This window comes from Barbus barbus, assembly GCF_936440315.1.
Source record: "Barbus barbus genome assembly, chromosome: 34".
NCBI classification, from domain to species: domain Eukaryota; kingdom Metazoa; phylum Chordata; class Actinopteri; order Cypriniformes; family Cyprinidae; genus Barbus; species Barbus barbus.
Genome location: NC_136762.1, coordinates 17991306 through 18003501, shown reverse-complemented (window position 1 = coordinate 18003501; position 12196 = coordinate 17991306). Strand labels below are relative to the sequence as shown.

Sequence of the window (12196 nt, the reverse complement as noted above, 5' to 3'; positions counted from 1 at the left end):
CTTAAGCAAGATGGATTCTGATTGGCTGACAATGTTTTTATTGCTTATCAGATGGAAAACATCATTCATCGTTCAGTATTCCAATGATAGCGTTCCAATGAGTCGTTATTATTATAGTTGTGATGTGGACTCTTTTATACTTTTTACATTTAGGATCAGTTTTAAAGTGTATATTTTATCGTTATCGTAGATGTGAACTGGCCTAAACACTTTATAATAACTTTCATTAATAATATATGTGTATATATATATATATAGTAGTGCTGTCAAACGATTAATCGCGTCCAAAATACAAGTTTTTGTTTACATAATATATGTGTGTATACTGTGTATATTCGTTATATATATATAAATACACACACATACAGTATATATTTGGAAAATATTTACATGTATTTACATATGTATTCATATCATTTATATTATATATAAATGTTTAATATATAAACAACATATTTTTCTGAAATATATACATGCGTGTGTGTGTTTATATATACATAATAAATATACACAGTATACACGCATCCAGTGCCCTCCAAAAGTATTGGGACAGTAAAGACAAAATTACTCTGTTGGCTGTGGAGTCAAGACGTTTACAAATATGATTAAAATATGAATATGAGACAAAACCACAGCCATATCACCCTGCAGCCCAAGACTGGTTGCCCACTGAAGCTAAGCAGGGTTGAGCCTGGTCAGTACCTGGATGGGAGACCTCCTGGGAAAACTAGGTTGCTGTTGGAGGAGGTGTTAGTGAGGCCAGCAGGGGGTGCTCACCCTGTGGTCTGTGTGGGTCCTAACACCCCAGGATAGTGATGGGGACACTATACTGTAAAAAGCACCGTCTCATGTTAAACCGAGGTCCTGACTCTCTGTGGTCACTAAAAATCCCATGGCACTTCTCGTAAAAGAGTAGGGGTGTAACCCCGGTGTCCTGGCCAAATTCCCTCCACTGGCCCTTATCAATCATGGCCTCCTAGTAATCCCCATCCACTTGATTGGCTCTATCACTCTCTCCTCTCCACCTGTAGCTGGTGTGTGGTGAGCGCACTGGCGCCGTTGTACTGTGGCTGCCGTCGCATCATCCAAGTGGATGCTGCACACTGGTGGTAGTTGAGGAGAGACCCCACATGATTGTAAAGCACTTTGGGTGTATGGCAATACACAATAAAAAGCGCTATATAAATGCATCATTCATTCATTCAAAACTACAGAATGTCAGAATGGCATTTTATTATTGGGTGATTCAACACATAGATGTTTTACCAAATAAAAAGAACAGCACTTTTATAGTTTCATCCCTCTATCTGATGTGAGCATAAGTATTGGAACAGTTGCCTCACAGGTCTTTCTAAGTGATCAGCTGTGTCCTGTTGCATTAATTCTTCAGATATTAAAAGCAGGGAATGTGTCGTATCAGTTATATCCACTACTTCTGCATTCTGAATCTTGCATTCGATGATGACACACACAAACCAGGATGAAGACGAGGGAGCTGACTTTGAGAGAAAAGCAAGCAATTTGGATGCTAAAAGAAAAGAGGAAGTCAGTTAGAGCTCTAGAAAAAACAAAGGGCATGATCAAGAGTTTGGAAACCACCAGCAACCAACAACTACCTGATCGGCTGAGAAAACAACAGTAGTTGATGACAGAAAAATCATAAAATCTGTGAAAATGAATCCTAAAAGATGTGTCTGTAAAATCACCAACAACTTCCAGAAAGCTGGTGTGATGCTCTGACAATCTACTGTCCTCAGGAGACTTTGACACAGAATTACAGATGCTACACAACAAGATGCAAACCTCTGACCAGCACCAAAAATAGAAAGGCAAGATTAGAGTTTACAAAAAAGCACAAAGGTGAGCCAGAAGAGTTTTGGAACTGTGTTTATGGACCGATGAGACGAAGATGACCTTTATCTAAGTGATGGGAAAGCAAAAATGTGGAGAAAAAAGGGAACTGCAATGATCCCAAGCATCTGTAAAGCATGGTGGAGGTGGTGTCATGGCATGGGCATGCATGGCTGCCTCTGGAACAGGCCCTCTCAACTTTACTGATGACAATGTATGATGACAGTAGCAGAATTAATTTGGAAGGGTACAAATCCATCTTGCCTACCAATATTCAAGAAAATGCCACCAGATTCATTGGGAAGTGCTTCATATTGCATCAGGACAATGACCCAAAACACCCTGCCAGTTCAGTCAAGCAATTTATAAGGGCAAAGAAATGGAAAGTCTTAGATTGCCCAAGTCAATCTCCAGATTTAAATCCGATTGAACATGAATTTCACCAGCTGAAGAGGAGAGTAAAGGCAGAACCTCCCCAAAACAAGCAACAATTGGAATTGGCTGCATTAAAGGCTGGGAAGTATTTCAAAGGATGAGACCAAGAGTCTGGTGATGTCTATGGGTCACAGACTCACTGCTGTGATTGTGTGCAAGGGATCTGCAACTAAATAATAGCTTTTAATCTTTTATATCTGCCTTATGTTCAACTGTCCCAGTACTTATGCTCACATCAATGACTGGAATGAACTCTAAAAGTGCTGTTCTTTTTATTTGGTAAAACATGTATGTGTTGAAACAGCTAATAATAAAATGTGACATTCTGTAGTTTTGTCTCATATTCATCTTTTAATCATATTTTAAAAAATCTTAAAGATCATTTGGCAGAAAGCCATACCATGAAAATTCAAGAAAATGTCCTGTTTTATCAGCTATACTTTCCACAGACCCAGTGATCAAGAATGATGCAAAGAAGAAAGAAAGTCATGAACAACATGAAGGCGAGTAAATATTGACAGAATTTTAAATTCTGAGTTAACTGTTCCTTTAAATGGCTCTTCAAATTGGCATTAAGAGAAAAGTTATGATTCTTTTCTTTGTTGTTTATCTGACAAACTACTGGTGCATGAGTAGTAAATAATACAGTTGTGCATTAATCCAGCAGTATTTACTAAATCAGTTTAATATAGGGATTATATTCTAAATTCCAGTCAGATGGCCTGTTTACTTGCATCACCCTCATAAATATGGTGCGCCTGAGGCTCTTTAAGTTCATACAGTGGCGTCACGTTCATTTGCACATGATGTTTGTTGCTGAGAATGTCTTGTCATATATTTGTAGCTGAGTGTGGATCGTGATGTGTCAGTATGAGGACTGACTGGCTGTAGTGTTGGACGGGGGAGGCGCTTCTGTGCTCTTTAAGCGTATGTTTTCCCAATAGAAGATTTCCTGTTGTCATACGCACCGTAGATACGCGCGCGCGCTCACCTCCATCCCGGGGAAGCGCGTGGAGTTGTCCGAATTTACGGAATATTCCCGAAATATCATCTTGTTTGCGCTGTTATAGAGATCATTTCTGCCATCAGCTGAGTGTGTAACCCGTGTATTATTTCAGAGGACAATGTTTTGTGTGTGAGGTAAGTTAAGTCTGTTCTTTGGGTCAGAGGAACATGAGTAATCTTATTAAACAGAGTCTACGCTGATGTTGACGCAACAGTGTACTAAATACGCAGATTTTGTGATATTTTATGTCTTTACGTTTCGGATATGAACGCATTTAGTGTGTTTGTCCGACATAATTGCTCATGCTGTGCGTATTCGGGTTGAAATTGAAAGAAAAAGAAAATGCTCGTTACAATAACGTGCGCAAAGTGAACACAAAACGTGCGTGGAGTTGAGTAGTTGTCATTTTCCGCGATGTTTTTGTCAATGATAGTTTGAACTACGTACTTCTTTTGTTGTAAATTAGGCAGCCAACAGGTTCACCGTCGGTATCAGTTGTAGTAGGCTAGATGTTCTGTATTTTTTCGCCTTCAAATGTCTTTTGAATTTATGTCATGGATGCCATTGAAGGAACAGGTTGATGTGCGTGACTGAGTCAGACATGAGGCGCTCAATGCAACAAAATACAATCTGCACTCAGTCACTGGCATCAACCTGTTCCTTTCACCCCAGTGTTGGCTTAGCCATTATTATCATCGCTTAGGTTGAGCCAGCAATTTCTTTAATGAATGTTTTCCATCAACCCTGTTGTTCACTCTAACAAATAAGTGCAGTCCACAAACTTGTATTAAATAAATAGGCTACCTTTGGCATCTCAGTAGCCTACAGGTTTCTCATAACCATTCACATCTGTAGGATAAACCAAATACGCAAGTTTATGTGTCCAATTAAATATTTTACAACTTAAAATCCATGTAACTGACCATCTGTGATTTGTGAACAAGTCTTTGTTCAGGTAGTTTTTTAATTTATTTAAACCAAAGTGTTCAAACATATGTATATATTGTTTAATTTGTGTAAAATTAACATTCATTTCAGTAATTTAGTTTTTATGCCATCAACCACCCTGCTGTAACTGAAAAGTGCATATTTGTCAGACACTTAAATAGCAATTGGTCAGCCATAAAATAATTAGGATGCACAGAGATGTAAAAATGAGTTTTGCCATTTTGTTTAAGGAGGAACCTGATATGCCTATTAGATGGATAATCTAGATTTTATCTGTAGTAAATTAAAATGTAATCTTTAAAATGTTCGCATTTGAAATGTCACTAATGCTTCATGTTGCAGCAGCCACTTGTTGAATGAGCATGGATTGTTTCATTAGGTTATTGACAAGATTAAGCTGGTAGAGTAAACAAGGCTCCGGTTCAGTTTCCTTTTTTCCACATTTGGTGTGGAAGAAGGGCTGCCATTTTGGGGCTCGAGTTTCTCAGCAGGTGTCTCTCGTTCCCATTAATGCTTGCGGAGGTGGAATCAGACTCTGGGAGAATTTTTTTTACACACGGCATCCGAGACCTGCGGCACTGAATCTGTGATGTGCACTGGTGTTGACAGATCCACAGACACACACTGAATGATGAGTGCCTGTATGTGTGTGTATGAGGTTGACACAGCAGCCCATTACTGTCATGCCAAGAATATGTGTTCACAACACTCCACAGGTGGAGAAAATGAAATATTGTCTTGTGTTCGTAGCAAAATTGCTTGGCTCCCAATGGAGAAGACATTCATTTAAGATTGAGTTGTTGCTTGTAATTTACTTGCAATATACAGGGTGATGGTTTTTTAGTGCATTTTCATAGACACATACTTACTCAAAATGTGTTTTGATAATAAAATACTAGAAGCACACATTTGGCTTTAAAAGAATAGTTGCAATTCTGTCATAATTTACATGTCGCTCCAAACCTGGATGACTTTCTTTTTACCATGGAACACAAAAGAAGATATCTTGTAGCTTTTTTTCCTGCACATCTGTGTCTCATACACAAATCCGATGAAGCAAATTTGAAAATTCAGACATGAAAATCAGTTTTGAGAACCACTGCAGAGAATTGAGTCATATCTTACTGTATGTAGTTTGTTTTTTCTTTTTTGAAGCTAAAAGCTTTAAAAATTTTATTGTATAGTTTTTTTTAAAATGTATTTTGTTATACATCAAGAAATCAGATCATATGGATTTGCAATGACGTGAGAATGTGTAGATGACAACATTTTCTTATTCCTAAAGATATATGCTACATGTTTAGAAGCAATGCACACAGCAAAAAATAAGAAAAAAAAAGATAATGCCTCTGTTCTTTTCCTCTCTCTCTCTTTCTTCTCTTCCCACTTCTCCACTCACTCACTTGTATAAATAGCTGTGATAGTCAGCAGTGAGACCTTTGACTCTATCAGCACTTTGGGTTGCTGAGGTTCATCATTGCTCTTAGATATCAAGCCTTTATTCCTCAACACCTACAGTGGTCACCGGGTCACGGCACCAGAAATGAATCTTTTAACCCATTTTTCACAAAAATCATCCCATCCACTGTGGTTCTTGAAGGGTTAGTTCACCTACAAATGCAAATACTGTAATTTACTCATCCTGATATCTTTCGAAACTTTTATGACTTTGTTCTGTAAAACAATGTAAAGAATGTTGGAACTAAATAGTTCTGGTTACCACTGACTTCAATTGTGTAAAAAAAAAAAAAAAAAAAAAAAAAAAATATTATCAAAATATCTTCTATTATGTTCCACAGAAGAAAGAAAGTCATAAAAAATTGGAGCAACAACAATAAGCACCAAGGACATTGAATTTCATTCACAAGATATGCAAGAATGACATCTGAACTGACATGATCATGGCACTATATTTGATTTGAAAGCTAGTTTTTGTGTCAACTATTCCTTTAAGCCAGGTGGATTGCACACCAATTTACCAAAGAACACTTAGTCACAATGACACTGACTGCCCTTTTGTGTTAACAAGCCCACAAGCTGTGAAGAAGAGTTTGTGAGGAACCACACATGGCATCCAAACTCTGTAATTTCAGTGTGAAAAATGAGTGACAGCCAGAGAGAGATATTGTGTGCCCTGTTTGAAAGGATGTTAGTGACTGTAGATGTCATTGCAATCAGAGTCCCATGAGAATGGCAGGCGGGCTGTTTTTCATTGATGTAGAGGAAGGCTCAGGGAGACAGCCAGCACGAACTGGGGCAGATGGGTTTTATGAATGCAAACACAGTAGCAGACTACTGGGCGCAAGGACACCGCCATAAATTGATGGTCCTTTTGCCACTGTGCGCCAAATCTTTACGCATTACATGGATATGATAGGGCTGTCAATTTAATGTGTTCATTTAATGCAGTTAATTATTTAAAAAAAACATTAAAATTAGAAAATAACAACTGCTAAAAATACTACTACTAATAAAGAGAATATAGAAATATGAGATAGCCACATTGCTTTAAAGCATCAAGCCAGCTGTAGCTGTGCGGAGAAGGGAGGAACTACCATCACATGTGCTGTTTGCACAGACATCAGATGTAATTCTTATTTAACATGATTGGTTTTATATTTGTGGCATGCTAATAAGGGTCAGAGCCCCATGCATTATATTGAGAGGAATGAATAATATAGAGCCCTCAGGCATGATGGGGAACAACAAACAGCACACAAGCCGTTAGTAGACCGTCTGTCCTTCAATAAAACATGCTGATGTATGAAAGGTAGGTGGCAAAAACAGATGCTCTACATTCAGTTGTTCTTTCATGCCTGCCAGCAACTCGACCCCCAGTAATTGGAGGAAGCAGATTTCAGCACACTTGGAATCCACAGGGGCGTCTGAGGGCCAAAATTGATGGCTGAATGAGCGTGTTACCTGAGAACATCATTGGGTCCAGAACACAACCTTCAACTGGGTGTTTTAGTCACACCTTCAGAAGACAAAGTGTTTTATTTCAGCCATGAAACTTTGCTTTTACTCTGAACACAATGACACATTTGTTAGTTAAACCCCTTAGACATGCCAAGTATTTTGGAAGTACTGGAAGTAATTTTATACATTACTAGTGTGTGTGATGTGAATGTGGACATTGCAGAGTTTAAGCAAGGCTTTTAAATAGGTATGTTAAAATGCATGCATTGTGATGCATCAATCTGACAAAGTGCATCAATTACATGATTCTTCAGTTACAGGCACTTTTGACAAGAAATCTCGAAAAATGAAACTTTTTCAAACTGATGTTCATCTGTGTTAAAACATTTATTGCATATCCCTGAATAAAGATCTGATCATGGCCTTGGCTCAACCTTCAGAAGGATTTTGGTATAATGTGATGGGAATGACATTTTTCCCTCTGTGAAGAACAAGTTGGATAACCTTGGACTTGCTGCCAGGTTAGCTAGAAGTTATTGAATTCATAAGGAGTTCATAATAAAAAGAAATGGACTGTATCTGAAGTAAAAAAAAAAAAAAATGTATAAGTTCTTAAAACAAAAAAGCAGAATTACGTTTTATGCATTTATTATAAAGGGGAAGTTATAAAATGGATAGTTCCGGTGCTTGATTATGATAGGCCTAGCTGTATTCGAAACCATTGTAAAATACTCTATAAACACACACCTGCCAACTATTACATCAGTATTTCTGTGCCAAGTATGCTTTCCATTGATTTCCATCTGTTAAAAATATTAATCAGTAAATAAATGTTTCTGTTTATTTTATGAAACCTTTACTTTTTTTTCAAAGAGTCATTATTCAGTGTAAGAGCAAATTTTACAACCCTATTTTTAAACTGAACTTTTGAAAATATGATTTTCTTACAGAATAGAGACACAGGGCTGCCCTCTTGTTCTGTGTGATACATCAAGCTTTCTGTCAGACCAAGTGAATTCGCTTGTAACAGGTTTCAAGCCTTGTTCTTGGTTTGATTAATAAGGGTCCTCCAGGCTCCAGTAAACACTTGCTCCGCATGGCCCCCACACTCATGCACAGCTCGAGGGACGGGGGTCTGACAGAGGGGCACATCTGCTGGGTACATACAGTAATTAAGTCCATTAAACCAGCATTCAGCCATGCTAGTGTTGTTTTTTTCCATCAACAAGGAAGCTTCAGTCATCGATTCTTATAAAGCTCCTCGCTGGACTCTGAAAAAGTTCTCAGTTTAAAACAGACATAGAGTACTTGTTTCCGTGGCACAGTGGGTGAAGTTCAGAAGATGTGCGTAGAATGATCCTAACTGTGAACACTAGTGATGGACGCTTTTGAAACACCGCTTCGTGACGCTTCGAAACCTTTTTAGGAATTTTTAATGACACATTTATGAGTTGTATTGGCCTGATTAACCAAGCTCTCCATAAAGCAAACATGAATAAAATGACATACCATTTATAAAATGTTGCACAGAAACCATCTTAAAATTGATCTTACGATCGTCTCTCAAATATGCGTATGGGTGATTCATAAAATGAACGTATAAAACAAATGTACGCGTCTCTTCTATGAATCGCAAATGATCTTGAACTTGCATGCAAATGAATGGTTCAGCTCTCTGCTTGTAAACGACTCTTAATTAATGTCATTAACATGTAAAAGATCAACAGTCATCATCCAAATTCTTTCATTTAGAACAGCGAGCTGCAAGAAAAACTACTCGAACAAGGAAAAGTGCGTACATCTGCTCAGACCCTAACGTGACGCTAAAGCACTTTTCCACGTCAGAATTTTTACAAATATAAGCGTTGGTGTTGACTTGAGAGTACGCACACTCTTAAGATCAAATCTGAGCGTATGCACACGTCTTATTTACTGGTATTAGAGAATTTGTTAATTGCATTTAAGAGGTTACACTTGAAGCAAAACATTTGCAATTGGATTATAAAAGGTGTTTCAATTCTTGTTTCATTGTATTTACACCATTCTGCAGTAGGCGTCACTAGTGTGTGCCATTTCAAGGACTTCGAAAAAGTGAATTATTTTGCAAAGTAGTTGGTTGAATTGATTTCGAATTTCGAAATCGAGGAAGGGGGAGAATCGTACTCGGGCTTGGTATAAGGCAACCGTGCCTATAGTACGAGTACGCCCGTTATTACTGGTGTATGTAAGCACAACATTTTTTTTTACACGTTCTGGCGTATTCATAAGAACATTTTTTAGACCGTTTTTGCCTTTAAATCCAGATTTGTTCCTCATTTTTGGTTTAGGATTAAATCCATGAAATTGACCCTTTGCAGGGAGTTTGATTGACAAGTGATCTGACCAATCATAATGCTGAATCTGCCATTTTCTTTTTGACAAAACAGACAGGAGAGTAGATTAATGTCGGTGGACTTGAACTTGAAAAATTGTGTGTGCCAACATCTTTCTGTGGTTGAAACAAGATGTACTTCTAAGTTCTAATGATCAGTTATGGTTATTTCATGCTATAAATAAAGAGGAAGAGACGATTGGCGCTACAGCGATCTGTCACGATGTATTAAAGAGCCACGAAAAGGATATTTATTGTTAGATTTTCTTAAAAAACAACAAAACTTTTAGATACATAACTACATATGTTGTAAACCAGGGGTCTCCAACCCTGCTCCTGGATATCTATTGTACCATTCTGCATACTTCCGTTACGACGATGCTCAAACACACTTGCCTGTAATTATCAAGTAACCCCAAACACCTTGATTAGCTGGTTCAGGTGTGTTTGATTGGGGTTGGAGCTGAAATCTGCAGGATAGAAGCTCTCCAGGAGCAGGGTTGGAGACCCCTGCTGTAAACTTGCTGTAAACCTCCTAAAAGAGGTTTCTATTTGTTATTTCAAGCAAACTGACTCTTGGTTTGTTTTAGGTGCATCCAATGATCTTTATGATTCGCTTTGAGATGACCAAGGAGAACTAAAAGACACCCTGGCGCCACCTCAAGGTTTCTATTTCTCCGTCTCCTGCCTCCGTTCCTCTATGGGTTCCCGAAGTCAGGGTTTCTTCCACCACCAAGATCGCCATCAGCACCATCATCACCACCGCAGTTCAGTGGTGCCCACGGCCATCCCCCGACTGCTGCCCGAGACCAGCAGCCTGTTAGGGGGCATTGCCCAGATCACTCCTTCCCTGTTCCTCGCCCGGGGGAATGTGGCGTCCAACCGCAGCTTTCTCCTGTCTAAAGGGATTACCTGTGTGGTGAACGCCACCATCGAGCTGCCCAACTTCAACTGGCCACACATGGAGTACGTCAAAGTGCCACTGGCCGACATGCCTCATTCTCCAATCTCGCTTTATTTTGACAGCGTGGCTGATAAGATCCACAGCGTGGGCCGCAAACGGGGAGCCGTGCTGGTGCACTGCGCGGCTGGGGTGAGCCGCTCCGCCTCGCTCTGTTTGGCTTACCTCATGAAGTACCACAGAGTTTCCCTGGCCGAGGCTCATGCTTGGGTCAAATCCCGCCGACCCGTCATTCGTCCTAATGGAGGGTTCTGGCGACAGCTGATTGAGTACGAGAGGAAACTGTTTGGCAGGAACTCTGTGAAAATGATCCAGACACCATACGGGGTCATGCCCGACGTTTACGAGAGAGACCGCAGGAACTTGGCACCTTACTGGGGCTTGTGAAGAGGGGTTTGGACTAAAGGATGGGTCCGCCAAGCAATTTTTGACTCCACTGTCTTCCGGCCTCCACAAGTCCCTCCTGCCAGAGAATAAAGCCAGATGGGAGTGCTTATGTCCATTTTCAAGATGGAAAAAGTCACTTTGAGTGCATATTTTATGAGGTCAGAAGTGATAACCCATCCTTTGAATGCTGAAATAAATCTTGGCGATGATAATGTTGGTTTTAGGAGCACTTTGGGAAACGGAGTGTGGTGCTGAGAATCAGGAATTCAGTCCTTCGTTAAGACTTATCAATCGTAATATTGTGAAGATGTTGTTTTAGTTTGGCTGTCATCTTTGTTGAGAGGCAGCAGTCTGATTTTGATTACTGGTAGCATTTGAAAATTATATATATATAAAATATTATATTCCAAAGTGTATTTAAACTCGTGTACAAAAAAATAAAAAATACTAAAAAAACAATTTTTGGAAGGTTTTGTGAAGAGTGACAAACTGTTTAACAGAAATGAGCGCTACAATATTGTTAAGTTTAACAGATTTATAAACCTTATGCAAATTAAAATACATTTTAATGAACATAAAGACAGTATTGGCATTTGTAATGTCAGTTCTCCTACAAAACAGGATGTTTCACAAGAAGCAGAACAATAAATATGGCAGTACTTTCTTTTTTCAATGAATTCTATTTTGTCTGTTTGGTCCTTTTGCAATTCTTCAGTTTTTCATTTTTAACTCAAGATGCAGTGAAGCAGTAATTATAACCAGAGGACATCTGTCAGAGGACTCCTAGCAAAGCTTTTACTAATTTGTGTTAAAAATAACTGAATTCATGTAAAAGAGTTCTGATTATAGTGTGTTAAAATGAATAAAGGGTGAAATATTTGTATGTATTCCTTGTGCTTTTTTTAAGTTTAGATTTTGCACACATTACAGTGAAGCTGAAGTAATATTTGTACATAACAATACCTTAATACTTGTCAATAAAAGTAATTCCTACTGTAGGAATTGCCTGATGGACAGGCTGTTGTATAATGGCTTAATGTGTTTTTAATGGATGCCACTATTAAAAATAAAGGTTCTTTATTGGCATCTATGATTCCATGAAGAACCTTTAGCATCAATGGAATCTTTCCTTTCCACAAAAGGTTTAGATTATTAAAATGTTCTGAGAATTTTTTTTTTAAGTAAGGTTCTTTAGAGAATTAAAAAAAAAATCTTCTTTTGAAAGCTTTTTTTTTGTAGGATCATGTCAGCGAACACCATTTCACTTTCTGTGTATTAAATCTTCCAATGCATTGTAGAACGCCTGGATTAACATGAA

The 12196-nt window shown here is 38.5% G+C and overlaps 1 protein-coding gene across 1 annotated transcript; it reads left to right on the top strand.

The window, feature by feature from the left end:
- The first annotated feature begins 3232 nt into the window (after window positions 1-3232).
- On the top strand, window positions 3233-11757 carry LOC306854496 (dual specificity protein phosphatase 14-like). The gene is made up of 2 exons (XM_079392583.1): window positions 3233-3426; window positions 10121-11757. Exon 2 carries the CDS (start codon window positions 10231-10233, stop codon window positions 10876-10878), a length of 648 nt encoding a protein of 215 aa, XP_079248709.1. The 5' UTR covers window positions 3233-3426; window positions 10121-10230; the 3' UTR covers window positions 10879-11757.
- The last annotated feature ends 439 nt before the right edge of the window (window positions 11758-12196 follow it).

What these genes read in the sequence shown, in the direction of transcription:
- LOC306854496 (XM_079392583.1), top strand. Translation starts at nt 10,231, where the DNA reads ATGGGTTCCCGAAGTCAGGGTTTCTTCCACCACCAAGATCGCCATCAG.